This window comes from Dromaius novaehollandiae, chromosome 4 (genome assembly GCF_036370855.1).
Source record: "Dromaius novaehollandiae isolate bDroNov1 chromosome 4, bDroNov1.hap1, whole genome shotgun sequence".
Classification (NCBI taxonomy): Eukaryota; Metazoa; Chordata; class Aves; order Casuariiformes; family Dromaiidae; genus Dromaius; species Dromaius novaehollandiae.
Genome location: NC_088101.1, coordinates 12,036,179 through 12,052,485, shown reverse-complemented (window position 1 = coordinate 12,052,485; position 16,307 = coordinate 12,036,179). Strand labels below are relative to the sequence as shown.

The window sequence follows — 16,307 nt, the reverse complement described above, 5'->3', positions numbered from 1 at the left end:
TGAAGAATTAAAATGGGAAAGAGAGTGTGCATCTATCCACAAACACGTAGTTATGTGTTTGTCCACTTTACTTGTCCATCTGGCATGCTCTGCTCTTCCAGTAGGAGATGAGAAATCATTAAATTAAATGCAGTCAGGAACTGGGGAGAAAGAAGTTTTGTCCTTCACAGTGTCTGCCTGAATAGGGTAAATGCATGCTGTCTGCTTCGTCCAGGAAACATGGCTATATATACTACCGAGAGTATTCATGCCTTTGAAACATGTCCCTAACTCTGATATCAAAAGACATCCAGGAAGGACAGGATGTCTTCCAGTGAGGATCCTTGGCGGACTTTCTCTCTGGCGTTTTTCCCAGCAAGAAATATGGAAACCTGCTTGGGCCAGCATAAGGCTCTGATTTCTGCCTTACAGCTGCTGTGCAAAACTGTTGGGTTTTGGTAATGCTGGTGCTTCCAAACAGCCATTCACTTCACAGACTTAAGAAACTAGTCCCAAATTCAAGTTCAGCTAACTCAGACCTCTCCTCTAGCATCAGATGGCTCCTAGCACCTAACTTCCTCCCGCCCCCTTCCTCCCTCAAAGACACTGATCTGCTCCCTGTCATCTGCTACTGTTTTTAAGGAGAGGAAGCTGCCTTGTGATTATGGTCAGCTTTCTTCCTGCATTTCTGTGACACATGATGAGGTGATACTTTATGGATCTGATTTTTCCTCCCAGATTTCTGCAGTTCAGCATGAAGGGGAAAAGGAAGGTGGCCGGAGTGAATCCACCGGTCTGGGGTCTCACTCGGGGGGAAGCCTATTGAGGGAGGGTGTTTCAATGTGAGCCATACCCATGGCAGGCAGAAAGAGCTGGGCTGGCAGCTTCTCCTGCCCTGTTTGAATAATGCCTTGAATCCTGATGCTAGGCTGCATGTACAGGGGAGTTCAGAGTTCAGCATGGATACTTTACCTAGCTCTAATGTTTGACTCATGGCGGGGTATCCTCTTATGTGGCCATGTCAGGTAGGAAGAGGATGAAAGCTAACCATGGAGTACATAGATTGCTGTGCGTGGATACGCAGGCAGCACCCGCTCTTCGGAGCTTAGGCTTGCTGCTGGGAAAGTTGTGCGCGCTGCGGGAACCTGTTTGCTCGAAAGGGCCTCCTTCACTCAGGAGCTCGGGTTTAACCTGAGCCGTGACCTCGTTTTTCTTTGGACAGCACTGCGTTATTGTGTCAGCGCCAAAATCTATCTCGCCTTATCAAAACGGGCAAATCTGACAAGCCCCTATTAACATGTTTATCATGTAAGGCAATCGCTGTTGGATGTGCCAAGCGATAGGCAGAACAAGGTCTCTTTGTGCATTGGCCATCCCCGAGCGAGTGCAGCGTCTTGGTGCGGCTGCGGGCTGCTCAGAAGGAGGTCCTGGAGCTGTGGGGCCGTTGCGGGAACCCACCCGTGACAGCTATGGCAACAGATGGCTGAAGCAGGACAGCCAAGTTGCTTTTACAGTACTGTAAAATACAAGAAATGAGCTGAAGACATTTTAGATACACCAAAGGTATGGCCACAATTGGATGTTTTTTAAAGAGCTTTATACCTGCTGACCTATAACATCCTAGGATGTAGTAATGTTTTTAAAATAAACTTTCCAAACTGGCGCTGCACAGTTTTTCGTGCCTGTAGGGTTTTTCCTTTCCCTGCACGGTCAGTTCTGTTGAAAAATACCAAATTCCTGTAAAAGAAGACTCTCCCTTCCTGCTGACAGGAGACACTTCAAGTGGCCTAGACTGTGAGAGTAGAGACTCATCCAAAACATGGGTAATGCTGGGTCGTTATTTAGATACGAGCTTTATCAGTTATTTAGAGAGCTATTTGTCTTGGAAATGCAGCCCTTCTGTCAACCTCGCTCATACTTGAAGAGGATGTCCCAGTTCATGTGGGCACTGTGGTCACTGGACCACTGACGCAAGATTTAAGACCATCCTAGGACTGACCTGGAGGAGCGAGTGAGAACCACAGGGAAGGGGAAAGGCTTGGTAGGCAGTGGAAGTGCTGGCGGAGAGTCGTGACGCTGCTTTGAAACCACCGTCAGAACATCACTTTCTGCCACCTGGCTCTGGGCAGACATAATTAATCTTGTGCCCCCATCTTCCTCCCTCAAGGGGAGGCTAATCTTTACCCTGACCTTGAAGCACACCATTAGGTGAAGGTGCCTGGGGAGGCAAGGTACAGAGCAGATTTCTGCCAGCCTGGCAGAAGGTGCTCTTAGCGCGTATTCGCTTTCTGCAGGTGTCTTAGTTCCTCACCCCGGGCATCTGGGTGGCTCTGTGTCTCCTTGGTGCGGCCTCAGCTTTACGTACAGTTTAGCTCTCATGATCCAGCCTTTGTGCTGCTGCGTAGATGTAATTATACCCACTCCAGCTGGACAGTTCTTTTTCTTTTCTTTTCTTCTTCCTTATTTTGTTTTGATCCCTGGGGGAATATATTCACTGTTCTTCCCCTGCGAGGAAGAGGCCTCATCTCTGCTCAGTTTATAGGCGCTGAGCATGGTTATGGTATCCGCACTCTGTGTACTTTTTTAGTAGCAAAGTATAAACATTCCAGCAAAGTACTGTTTAATATAAAAATTTGTTTCCTGCTTCCTTTGTTACGGTTGCAGGAAGATGCTTTTGTTTAAGTGCGGGTTCTCTGGTCCTTCCCTGCTATTCTGCACCAAAAAATGTCTCAGTACACAAAATCTTCCGTAGGCCAAAACGAGGAATTTTTTTTCCCTCCCTATTAGTGCCTTGTTAAAATATTGGCAGGATGTCATTGACTCGCCATCGAAGCGGTGCTGGCCAGGCAGCCAAGGTAAGCGGAGCACATACTAGGAAAACAATGAACACCATTCAAGTCGAGCAGGGTTGCTTTCCCTCTAGGTCACCGAGTAGGTCCAACACATTTGTTCTTGCCAATAAAATCAAATCGAACAGGTTCGAAAAAACTTTAATATTCTTTAAAATATCAAACCTTAGAGATCTCTCTAGTGTTTTTCTAAAGATTCTTTTTTTTCAGTGGCACCTCTGTTTCTTCACTTCTACTTTTGACATTTGTGACTGGTCGATTTCCTTTCATAGCCCATTAAAGGATTTAAAAAATAAATAAAATTAGTAAATATAGGTATGTATGGTTGGAAAAAGCTTTTAGGGTAAATCCACCCAGTGTTTTGCTAGCAGGTACCGGCTGGTTTTGCTACCTCTCCAAGGCCATCTTCTTTTAATGTGACAAATAGCATGTCAACCTTGCAGGTGTGACAATGAGGAGACCCATCCAGAGAAGACAGTGTAAGAAGTGGACTAATATGCCTTCTAAGTGTGGGCAGGAAAGGAGCCTGATCTTAATAAGCCTGGCTGGAGGCAGTGTATGTTAGGCTGGGCACAAGGCCCTCACCTGGACTCCCTGCCGTGTTGACTGCATCCGTATAGCTTCCGCTTAGCATGGGCAGAGCACGTGTCTGGCTGGCTGCAGAGCACCATGTAGACATGCCCTCAGTGTCAGCTTCTTACCGAGATTATTCTTTTTCCAATTTCAGTTTCCATAGGAATTTCTCACCAAGCCGTTTTGAAGATCAGAGGTCTTCAGAAGGGAGTAAGGAAAGAGGGCAGCTTTCTTCTTTTGACAGGGTATGAGCCCATCAACTCTTCTGTTGCTTTCACCCACAGGGCATAAACTTGGGTGTCCAGGAAAGTGCCTCCAGCCCCAGGCACAAACAAAAATGAGGAGACCATTTGGGCAGTCCTGACTGTGAGATCCTGCAGTTGCTTCCTATTCTAGATGTGCGAGTTCAGATCTTGCACTGCGATAGGAAATGGCACGTGTTAACTCCGTATACCCGTAAGGTTGCTGTCAGGTAGACTTCACTAAGTCATTAGGCTGAGAGTTGTTTTACAACAGCTGCTTAAAACTGAAGTTAGGCTTTAGGCTGTTTTTATTAAAGGGTGGTTTGGGTGCTTAAAGCTACGTGCATATCCAGGCCGTCACTCGCACAAACGCCGGATCACTTGGCCCACAAAGGCACTGTTGTAGTTGCTGATGCCAAATGAAGAAGTCTTTGTAAACTGAAGGAGCTGCTATACTTGTCAAAATGAAGGGACTTTAAGGAGGGATCATGAACAACTTTTTTCTCCATCCTACAGAAGTGGTCTCTGACCTTCAAAAGTGCTGCTGGCCCCCGAAACCAGTCAAAATCAGTGGGAGCTGTTGATGTGCAGTGTTGTTGCGAATCAGGGCACTAGAGAGCACGAGGGAAGCTGACCCACACAAATGCACAGCTGGGGAAATCTTGCCCTTCCCCTGTGTCCAGAGAAGTCCTGTGTACCTGTGACAGGATCGGTGGGATAACAGCTCGCACCGTTGTAAACCCTTATCTTGCTTTTCAGACAGCCTTTCCATGCACTCGCACTGTCCAAATTCCCTTGTTGCCGTAAGCGTCTCATGCTGTGCAGATGGGCTGTTCTGTTTTTGCACACGCTGCGGGGAAGCAGCAAGGGGTTGGGATGGTGCTGGGCCCTTGATTTCTTGCCACCATGTTACCTCATTAAAAAAATGTGAACACTTAATTATAAAAATAGCACGATATAATGGGGTTTCATTTTTGTTTTTTAAGAGGCAATGCAGAGCTCCCTGAGAATCCCGTAAACCCTTTATAATCAGGAGATAACTCTATTCTGAGGGCTTGCTTATAATGCTTTCAAGCTTTGATGTGTAGCCCACCTAATCTTTTTGGGTGACCGTGGCTCCCTCCGATTGTACCTGACTCGTGGCCTGCTGTGTCAAGTCGCTTGGTAGGCAGTTATTTGACTGGGTGCAGGGCTTGCACCGTACCAGCTCCGCTTCCAGGTACTATACAGGATCTCGTATGAAAGGTGCTTTGTCTCTTCCCAGACAGCTTGCCAGGCTGCTGCTTTCCTCTGCTTACTGCTGAACCCGCTTGTATTGTTTTCGGAGCTTGCCAGAACTGTAACGCACACCTGTGTTCCCTGCCGATGCCGGTAATTGATCCTTTACGGAGCAAGGTGTCCTGCTCTGCTGATCTCTTAGGAAAATGTCTTTCTCTTAGAGCAGGCCAAGCTGTTGCCCACAAAATGGTGTAAAAGGAAAGGCTGCTCGTTGGTCGTCCTCTGCCCCCGGGCCAGAGCCCGGGGTATTTGTACCTATTTAGAATAACTAAGCTTAAGGTTGTCCGTCTCCCTTCACAGAAAGGTGCTGGGTATCATCTGGATCTGTTCTGGGTGGCGATCCTCATGATTATATGCTCCTTTATGGGTCTGCCCTGGTACGTTGCTGCTACTGTGATCTCCATTGCTCATATCGACAGCTTGAAGATGGAGACGGAAACTTCAGCTCCGGGAGAACAGCCCAAGTTTTTGGGAGTGAGGTACGTCAAACCAGAAAGGCCCTAATTGCCTTGTTTGCTCTCAAAGATCAGTGTTTGTATTGTAAATGGTCTTACTTCAACAGGACAGATGCAGAGGCTCAGGGGAAATAGCTCTTAGATTTGCAGTAAAACTTCAGATTAGCCATGCTTCCTAGAGGCTTTTCTTGTCCTCTGGAAATACCCATGTAGAGGTTTGTCTGGGATAGTCCTGCTGCAATTTCTCTTTTGTAGAAGGAGGAAAACTGTTCTGCCACGTGCGTGTCTGTGTGCAGGACAGAGCGCGTGCATGAGAGAGTGAGCATAAGGGAAGGAAAGCAGGAACCTGCACGCTGCACTTCCATTTGTGTGTCTGCTTTGGGCATCCACATTTAAACACACAGATCTTCACATAGCGAGTTCTGGTGCTAATGGGACACTGCAAAGTTTTCATGAGGAATTTTGCGCTGCTTTCTTTGTATTTCCAAACCCTGCAGTGCGGCTCTTTGGAAGGTCCTGCGACAAATCCCCATGTCACTCTTCAGAAGCTTATTCAGCAAGATGAGAGCGAGTTTTCCAGTGTTTGGGAAAGGAGATACGTTTCCTACTGATTTCTTTGTCAGTGGGAATTAGACAGGCAGTCGCTACAAGCTTAATGATAAAAAATTAAAACTTGTCGTGCCTAGATCAGTCAATTCTGTTTAATCAAACAATTAATTCTGTATTCGGTTGACTTAATTAAGTGGTCTGAAGTGCTTTCAATCGAAGCAGCAGCACTTCTGAAAATCAGGCCACTTATTTAGGTGATTAAATTGAAATTTAATGGCCTAACTTGCAGTACAAAGAAGTGTTCCTGGCAAAAGTGTTTTCAGATGTTGGGAGCAGCTGTGGGTTCCTGTTAAGGCAAATGTTCAGCCCCCCCACAAAGGCTCAGGCCGGGGGATCGCGACCCTCCTTTGCACGTGGCGCGTGCGGCAGCGTACAGAACGGTGCAAGACAGCATTTTTCTGCCTGTTGGAGTACTACGACCAATATGCAAAATACGCTCCTATTTTAAGAGTGGAGAGTTAGTGATTTATTATCTGATTGCACGTTATAAAAACTGCCGTGCAGAGAATTTGGTCTGCTAGTTAATGTTTTTTGCTGTTTAACATTTAAACACGCGCGCCTTCACTCAGTAGCAATACTCTGTTGATCCACAAACAGTGGAGCTAAAAAAACATATAAGCACAGATTTGGCATGTGAAAAAAGACGTGTATGAGGCCTGGCTGCAAACAGGATACCTACCTGATGCTGCTGGCTTACCATTGCCAGCCACCGCTGAAAATGTGGCTGCACATATGTCAGACTTCTTAGGGGTTTGGAGTGCTCTTGTGAGGGAATAAAACCAGAATTAAAGCCAAAGCCACGCTGTTAATCCATTGATTTTATTTCAGGGAGCAGAGAGTCACTGGATTCATTGTCTTCATTCTGACCGGTGTGTCTGTATTTATGGCTCCCATCTTAAAGGTAAGCACCTTACGTTGTCTGCTTCCTCCTCCTCACCATGCTAAAGTACAAACAAGCGGCCAATGCCACAGTGACTCTATTTTTATGCTACTAATGGCCTATTTTTATGCTACTGAAAATCTTGTCATTGAAGTATGGAGGAGGAGATTAGTGAGAATTACTGATGCAGTTTTATAGTTTACTGGAAGCTTAAACTCCTTAGGAGGAAAAAATAACGTATCTGTAGCTTGCTATAAAGTAGTAATGACAAATTTTAGGGCTGGTTTTTTTTTGGGGGGGGACTGTGTTTTTTAAATTATTTTAAGGGTTTTTTGGCATGTTTGTGTGCAGTAAGTTGCGTTTTATTTTGTACTTTATGCTTCTGCTGTGCCTATGCTTTTATGGAAAATACATTGCAGATGAAGTTTGAAAGCCTGTTGGCGGTATGATGGAAGCATGGTTGGCAGCACGGTAGCCTAGTTCCTGCAATGTGCATTAATTGCCACAAGCGCATTTTCAACAGCTTCTATACACACATGAAGAAGATCTTCCCTTGGTCCTTACTCGTAGTCTGCATGCACGGCCCATGGAGAGGACGTAGCTTAGACGAGCGAGAAGGCGCAGCACTGATGGCAGCGAGTGGAGCCTGCAGCTGGTGGTGTTACTCCATGGCTGAAGTGCTGGCCTAAAACCTTTGGCCCTGTTGCCGCTGCCTCAGCGGAGCGGGATTTCTGCCCTGCGTGGTACAGCTGCCAAGGCACGCACCTCAGCAGTGCGAGGTTCCTGCAGCTTGCCTGGCTTTTAAAAAGAGCCAGCCCAGCAACCCAAGCTGCGCTCTTTTGGGCTGGTTCCTCCTAAAGTAGCACGCGCTTTGTCGCTCAGAAGCGCTGCCCCGCTCAGCGGTATGGAAAGCGATGAGTGCGATAAAACGCAATTTCTTAATCTGCTGATTTCTTTTCTTGCTGGTTCAGCCAAGACTCTGGCCTGTCGTGCTGCTGCTGCTCTTTGTTAGGACTCAGTTGCCCACCGGCACCATTTCCTATAGACAGGTAGCTGTTTTCCAAGGTCTGAGATTTATTGGAACATAACCACAGAGAAAAACCCCCTCAATAGATCATTAGTTTGTAGATCAAATCTAGAAATTCTGCCTATCCATTCTTTGTGCAGGATACTGCCTTTTCCAGTGGGGATTATCTAAGGGGTCCTAAGCATAGGCCTACGGTACAACAGGAGATTTCAACTCGACAGGTCCATCGCCATGGATCCCTAGACTGAGGGCGCGAGCATAAGATGTCAAAACAGTAACATGCATTACCACTTATAAACAGTTGCAAGATGTGTCTTAACTCTGTGACAGGGCAGAGGAGGGTCTGGAGGAGCATCTCTGGAGCAGGTGAACGAAATTTTGGTTGAGAGGAAGTTCAACACTAAGGGGGCTGTGAGGCACAGCTAGATGTGAGCCTGAAGGGAAGGAGGCAGGGAGAGAGCAATGGTGCTCTTTGTGTACAAAGAGGAGAAAAGAGGTTTAATAAAGTCAGAATTTTTCCTGTTCTTGATTTCTAAGGTTGTTTGACAGCTAGCCGGCTTTTTATTCCTTGGTTATAGTTTACTCTTCTCCACGAGCAGGCATTTCTATGCCCTTGATTTATGACTAATTGTATTAATTTTGGTTGTTAGTTCACGTGACCTTTCCCTGCAAGAGCTCCCTTCCTCTTCTGCACTGGGCTCTATTATTTCCTTTGTTATTGTTTCATTCGTTAATCATTCTTGCGCGCTTCCCTAAAGAAAGCGTATTGCCTAGGCCCTCACGGGAGGATGTTTGAGGATACATCAGCACACTCCTCATCCATGTGCCAGCAGGAATTACCTGGCAACATTTCAGGACCTTTAACAACCTCCAGTGCTAGGGGCTCCTGCTGTAACGAACCACTTTGCAAAATGCATTGAAAAGCCTGCAAGTCTTCTCATGCCAGCTGCAAATTGAACAGTAATGAGCCCAAATTCAATAAAACGGTCAATCCACAGAATAATCCCATCCTTGCTTTTCTGTGGGTGTTGCGGTGTTTCTGCTGTTTTTGAATGTCACTGGTCTTTCTACTCAATTATGGCAGATCTCCACAGAAACATCCTCAGCCCTGCTAAGAGACTGACAAGCACTTTCCTATAAATACATTTTTAATTCTGTTGGCTAGCAGCAGGTTTGCTGTGAATCTCCAAGCCAGCAATCCCATAGTCAGCGGATACTTTGCCAGAACAAAATCTTTCCAAGTGAAAGCACTGCTTGCTACTCTGCAGGACAGCGTGCTGAAGTTTCACCTGTGAACGAGTTACAGGATTATTTGTCGTGAAATGGTGAAATAATATTTGGAAATGTTTCTTTCTGGGTTTTTTTTTTTGAATAATAAAAAGGAAAAGAAAGGGAAAAAAGGGAGCAGTAGGAATGAACTGGAAAGCTAAACTAGAAAGCTACCCAACTTGCCGGAGGAGATGCTGTCTTGTCTGGTCTAATCCCTCCGAGCAGTGAGGGGTTGGAATGCCTTGGACATCCCGGGCTATGCGAAGCGCGCACGGACTCCCCGTCCCTCCCCACTACCGTGCGCAGTAACGGGAGGCTCCTGAAGCCACGCTGCAGAAAATTCATTTGGCTTTTAATGTGAAATATAAATGCAACTCCCTCGAGGAAGCAAAGAAGCCAAGGCAAAGATAAATTAGCAGTCAAGGAGCTTGCAGGAGATAATAGGGTATGAGACTCAGGTGAGGAGAGGGAAAAACATACCGGCAAAGCATTGATCTCAGACGGCATTGCGCACATGCTCGCGGTGACTACAGCGCTTGCGTCCCTGAAGTTATATGGATGCAATCAGGATCAAGGCCTCCAGGGCTGTTTGCGTGGCGCTGTGTTTATTACCTTGTAAATGATTAATAATGTAGTGGGGAATACACTAAAACAGTAAACCAACGCTGCGTTATTGGCCTCTCCAATGCGTTCTGTGCCCAGGCCGGAGAAGCGGCGTGCCTGGGGCGGGAGAGGCGGCGGAGAGGTCGGGCGTGCTGCGCCTGCCCTGCAGTGGCAGCCGCCGGGCACTGCACCGCGCGCCGGGCTCCCGTTCTTCGGGGTGCGAATAACTCGCACAACGGGCTTTATTCAGGTCCCGCGTTTGGGTTGCGCCCAGGCATCTCCGTTCGCATCACGCCACGCTGGCCGCACACGGTTCTGTTGTTCGGCCGAGGAACTCTCTCCCCTTTGGCAACGGCGCGGTGTTTTTGCCGTTGAGGAGATCTCTGTGCTTCGGGTCGGCGGAGCGTTTTTATCTGAGGAGCGCGTGTGGTGCTACCACGTGCAGGTGTCTGTGGTGGCGGGAGGCTTTCTCCTTTGCTTTTCTCCCCTTGCGCGCTCCTTGCCAGAGGAGCCCGCAGGTTACGGAGGCCAGGTTTCGGTTGACATGAGTTTGCAAAGCACTTAGGAGCCCTCGGATGAGAGGCAGGCATGGCTCAAGTAGCTGGGCCGGGCACGTGGCGTGCGAGGGGAGGATTACAGTGGCGTTCGCTGAAGTGGGGAGGAAGGTGCACTCAGCGGTGGCTCCTTTCCGTTAAACCTGGCGAGTCGTGTGGCGACAGGGCCGTCGTGCCCCTGCGCACCGCCTGCTCGTGAGCCGTCCTTGCTTCCAGGGGCAGACGTCAGCAGCCGCACGGCCCGTGAGGTGGGAATGGGCAGCGCCGGTGACTTGAGGGAGCAGAAATTGGTGTTTGAAAGTACAGTTCCTAGAAGAGAAGAGCGTAACTCACTGTCCTGTATGTGCAATTTGTTGTGCATTAATGTGGGTCAAGGAGTGGGCAGAGGCAGAGGCTGTGTTCGCCTGTCATCTCTGAGGTGGGACACAAGAGAGCAGCCTTTCTGGACAGATTTCCAGAGCTGGACATATCATAGGATTATACTGTCTTTTCTTCTCTACTTTCTGCTTCTAGTCCCACTAAAAACCAAGAGGCAAGGAAGAGTTCGGAGTTTATTTGAACACGTTTTACCGTGCCTCTCAGTTGCTTTGATGGCTAACTGGGACCGGCTGGCTTTGTTCCCTTTCCTTCTTGGACAGGCTTCCGAGTAACACTGAAATGGGAGAGAAAGGGCTCGTTCAGCCTCTACCCCATTCATTTTCATACTACAAACGTTCTCCCATCTCTCAAAATACAGCAGAAAGCTTGCTCAGCTCTGCCACTTCGCATCTTTCAGTCAGAGGGGCAATTCAAGCGTGGCACGGGTTAGGAACTATGGCCCCCCGAGTATCAACGGTGGGCTGTGTCCGCAGGTTATTCACGCTTGGTTTTTCTCCTCTTTTTCCCCTCCAGTTTATTCCTATGCCTGTGCTGTATGGTGTCTTCCTGTACATGGGCGTCGCTTCCCTCAACGGCGTGCAGGTGAGTTCCCGCAGCAAGCCCGGCTCCTCTAACAGGCGAGAGCAGATTCGCTGCGGGACCTTGTCCGGAAGACGGTAATCATTAACCGCTGTGGATTTTCTTTTATAACTCTCCGGCCTTTCCCTTCTCCTTCACCACCTCATTTTCATTCCAAAGTAACCCGTGAAGGGGAGCAACTGTTTACAGACACTGCTGTGCACTGGCTGGCTTGACAGTGAGACCAAAGGAAAGAGTCTGGTGAGCAGGCGAGCAGCCAAGCCCTGGCCGTGTGAGCGGTGGTGGGTGCTGCGTGAAGCCCCCCGGGTCTCTCCTGACCCCCTGCTCACTGACAACACCCCTGAGGACAGCCTCCGCTCCCAAAGGCGCTCGGGTCGTCTTTGGCGCTGTTTGGCACCGGCTGAAGGAAAACAAGTTAACGTGATTTATGGTGGCGGCATTATTCTGCAGTGTTAGCAAGTGGGAACACTGCTGTTTGTAAGCGAAGGGAAGCCAAGCCCCCTTTCTTTGTCGTTGAGGAAACATTACGTAAGGAGCCTTTCTCACAGGGCAGTATCTTTAATTGGTGCTAGGAAGCTGGAAGTGTTTTTGTTACTTTCTGGCACCCTGTTAATCGTGGCCTTTCTTTTTAGTGCTCGGTTGTGTTCTAATGGGAAAAGACTCTGTGTTCTGCGAACACCATGAGAATTTATTTGGGTATTCTTTAAAATGGCCCTGGCTTTCATTCACTGGTTTGCGATTAATCTGGTTTCAGGATCAGTCAGAAGTGGGCAGCAGGCCCAAGTTCTGGCAAGAGACAACGGAGGGATTGTAATATTCACCCTTCGGTTGGTTCTTATAGAGGGGATTTCCCGTGTTTTCTGGCCCAGGTGGTCAGGGAACTGTGCAGCTTGTTTTCAACCCATCAAGGATGTTTTTCACTCAATGAGAAATCCTGATTTTGGTTTCACTCCAAGTCCATCATGTCCAGCCTAGGGCAAGTGATGCTGCCCGAAAAGCTGTCTGTGCTCCTCATTTCTTCAGTTAGGTGCGTTTCTGTTCTTGTCAACATGATGTTTGCCCTCACCTCCGTTGACCCCTGTTTCCAACCGTTTTGGAAAATGCATTGCTTTTGTGTCTTTTAGTGTTTCTTGGTAGAAACACATGGGTTCGCTTCAGTGACCCAGAATTTGACACTGGCTGTATTTTGGGTGTTCGTCTTATTTTCTCAGTTTTGTGGGTAATGAAGTGTTTCCTGCAACAGAAAATTCCCTACATCCGCAGCTGCAGCAGATCCTGCTAGTTATTTTGAAGCCAGCAGAGCTATTTCCACTGACACCTTAGTTTTTTAGTTTATACGCTGATCATGAGAGCACATGAAGTCCTGCTGCTTAAAATATAGGCATCTGAAAGCCTCACTTTGAGAGATGCTTGGCTCCAGTGCCTCTGTTTAGGTGCCAAATACAGATGTAGGAGCCTAACTTTAGACAACCGAGTTAAAATGTTTAGCTGATTATGCATTAAGAAAAGGTTACTCAGGATAGAAGAGCTGTGCTGAGTTCTCTGCTGACTTTCTTTTATGGAAGGAAAGCAAGTTCATTCAAGGTCACCCTTCATGGTCTGATAATGCTTTTGTCACTCATTTTTGTGCATCTCGGCTTTCATTTAAATGCCTATCTTTCTTTTATTTTCTATCCAGTTCATGGATCGTCTGAAGCTGCTCTTGATGCCTCTGAAACATCAGCCAGACTTTATCTATCTGCGTCACGTCCCGCTGCGCAGGGTCCATCTGTTCACGTTCCTGCAGGTGGTGTGTCTGGCCCTCCTCTGGATTCTCAAGTCAACCGTGGCTGCTATAATATTCCCTGTCATGGTAGGTGATGTTCTCCTTCACCTTTTCCAGCCCTACCTCCCTTTTGTAGCCTAGGCCTTCCATACACCGTCGTCATATCCTCCCACAAACAGGCAAATCAAATCCTCTCACTGCAAAAATCCCTAGCCTGGGACTCTGCACTCCGTTCGTTGCACTGACGCAAGATCACATGAGGCAAATGTCTTCCACATCCTCTCGTTTGCTGTGGTTGCCTTTACATAGATCCTCTGGAGGAAAACAAGCCTGGAAAGTTAATTTTTTTCCAGGAAGGTGAAGTCAGTTTTGACCCTTTCTGGCTGCCAAGGTTAGATTTGCTGTTTTCTCCTTGAGCTGCGTAAATGAATGAGAGGTTCATAGCCTTCCTTTTTTAGTCCACACTAATCATTGTACAGAAAATGTCTCCCTTGCTTTTAAATAACACAGACTGACACAGAATGAGATGGTAGAGCTGTGCACACTGCTCAGAGCTTGCTGTAAGAGGAGGACCAAATGGAGAAAAAGGATTAGCTAAGTCAAGGGCAAAAAAAGAAACATCTTTTTCCTTTCACATGGATTCATACAGCGATGTTGATTCATGTTTCATGTCTGAGTATATTGCATATAGCTGTAAGGTACATGTACTCTTTCCAATAACGCATATCAGAGTCATGTTAAAGCGTTTTCTGGATGTGGAATGATAAATTATTCATCACACAGAAGAACTATTTCATAAATATACCCTGTGTACTCAGCCTGCGATACGGTATATCGACATCCTGAAAGGAGAAGAGTGAAACTCAACTTTCTGTGCGTTTAGATCCTTAGTAGCGCTATAAATGTGATTAGGTGCTTGTACCAAATGAAAAACAAACTAGTGTTAAGGGGAGGTTACTTGTACGCTTTGCAACAGGCTTCCAAGCCAGACTAAGTCTTGAAACCCGTGACCATATACAGGTGACGGTTGAAATGATTTGGGTCCCAAATGAGGGAGCACAGAGCAGACCCTACTCCGTGTCCATGTCTGACCTGTGGGTCAATGAGAACAGGTGGGAGCAAAGTAGTCTTGTGGACAACTGGATCTAACGTGACTCCGATGGGACCGAACCTCCACACATGCAGATTCTGCAGAGTTTCATCTCTGTCTTGGAGACAGTTCTGGCTGCTGCAAAGTCAAAGCTATATGAAACGCCCATAAGAAATTTGTGTTCAACCCTCCTGGTTTCAGGTTTAGGAACAAGTCAAATCTCAGTTCTGGGTGCAGTTACAAACTGTACTGCTTATTTAAGAAAGAGAATGAGGGAAAGCAGAAAACCAGACAAAGACGAGCATTTGTTCTCTGATGCCAGTGAAATTAGAGTAAAGCTGATTCAAGTAAAAAATCCTACACATTTTTGCTAGAACACATGCTCGTATATAAAGATGTTAAAAATCCACAGTTCCCACTTAAATGCCATTCCATTGCATTTTACTGACTGTGTTGTACTGCTGTTGAAAGCTGAATCTAAGATCTGGACTCCTTCTCTTCTTGCCCATAAAACACGGTATCTGAGTGAGCAGTAAGTCTACTGACGTTTATTATAATGATGCAGAATCAGTGAAGGCATGGTGACAGCTTAGGTGTAACTGGGTCTGATGGCTAAACCTCAGTTATTCGCACTCATGAATGAAAAGACTATAAAATTGCAATTTGCCTGTGAAATCTGAGCAGTAGCTAAATTTCTGCTTGTTGTAAGAAAAGCACTTTTAATACAAAAGTAATTTATATTGTGATAATCACGGGGATATGTATGGCATCTCCCTCCCCAAGTAGTTTTTCACTTCTGTAACACATCTGAAGTTACACAAGTCAAAATTTGAAATCCATCCTTAGATTTGTGCTGTTGATCGTCACTGCTTGGGGCAAGCTCTTCATCTTAAAGGCAGTCTTTGGTTGCCAGAAATGGGTTGCATCTTTCTATAGCCAAGTCAGGCTTCAGTCTTTCAGTTTCCCTTTGGTAAAGTGTACCTGTCACCTTGGTATACATTTGTTGGTGGCGTTAGATCCAGTGTAGGCATAAACACTTATTTCAGGCATGTCCCTTCTTTTTTTTCCTAGCTCCTTTGTTTGTGGTCTTGCACAGAAAAAGCTTTTCCTTTAGTTTCATGCAGCTGCAATCATAATAAACTTCATTCTGCAAACTCCGAGGGCACGTTAGGCCCTTGTCAAATTTCTAAAGAGTTCTTACATCTGGGGAAAGGGTGAGGAAGAAAGTAAAGAAAATTACTCAGGCTGCACCGGTGGCCCTGGGTGTATGGGCTGAGTCCCAAAAATAAATGTAAAACCTGCACCTTTGGTCTCTTTAGTTTATTGTTTTGCCTGATGCCTATTAGTTGGATGCTAAAGATTACCTTTGTCTCCAAAGGAGCGATAAGTGGTTACATAATGTTATTTGTGCAGCACTCCTGTTTTTTTTCATGTGAAACAATACCACTTCTGTCCTAACTCCACTCTAAAGTTTGGATTTTCAAGTTGATTGAGGTACTGCAGGTGTTCACCATGTTCTGTACTGGTTAATTTACAGCCAGAATTAAAGTGTTTGGGATTAAGAAGCCGTATCAACATGAATGGGCAGAATGTTCCCAATTAAAGATTGAATGTGATCGAGTGAGAAGTCTCTCCCTCCCTTTTCAGATCCTGGCACTTGTAGCTGTCAGAAAAGCCATGGACTACCTCTTCTCCCAGCATGACCTAAGCTTTCTTGATGACGTCATTCCAGAAAAGGACAAGAAAAAGAAAGAGGATGAGAAGAAGAAGAAAAAGAAGAAAGGCAGTCTGGACAGTGACAATGATGATGTAAGGAGCTTTCTGCTCTTGTCAAATAACTCCCGTGTAGCTAGTTAATCCTGGGTGACTGCACCGTGCTCCTCCCCGGCTCTGGGGTGGGGATTTTCCCAGCCCATTTTGAATCAGACCAGCAGTCTTACCTGCTGCAGCAAATTGGCCCCAAACAAAACTTCCTTTCAACATTGCCTTCCTTTTGCTGGAAGTCACCAGCCTGCGGTAGGTGGTATTTGCATTGCCAAGAATGAAGTCACACTTCTCCCAAGTGCAGTGGCTAGCTGCTGACGTGTCATGCCTTTTACTAGAATGCTTTTCATCACCCTGTCTTACTCATCTTTCCCTCCTCCTCCTTTCTCCCCCATAATTGTCTTTACATTTTA

General features: G+C 46.6%; 1 protein-coding gene across 3 annotated transcripts in view; it reads left to right on the top strand.

Annotated features, from left to right (window-relative positions):
* The window catches only part of SLC4A4 (solute carrier family 4 member 4), a 229,217-nt gene that overhangs the window by 201,555 nt on the left and 11,355 nt on the right, over nucleotides 1-16,307 (top strand). For all 3 annotated transcript variants that reach the window (XM_064510424.1, XM_064510423.1, XM_064510425.1), the window contains exons 19-23: nucleotides 5,222-5,400; nucleotides 6,814-6,886; nucleotides 11,210-11,278; nucleotides 12,954-13,127; nucleotides 15,778-15,939. In XM_064510424.1, coding sequence (XP_064366494.1) covers nucleotides 5,222-5,400; nucleotides 6,814-6,886; nucleotides 11,210-11,278; nucleotides 12,954-13,127; nucleotides 15,778-15,939 — 657 coding nt within the window. The remainder of the gene's footprint in view (nucleotides 1-5,221; nucleotides 5,401-6,813; nucleotides 6,887-11,209; nucleotides 11,279-12,953; nucleotides 13,128-15,777; nucleotides 15,940-16,307) is intronic.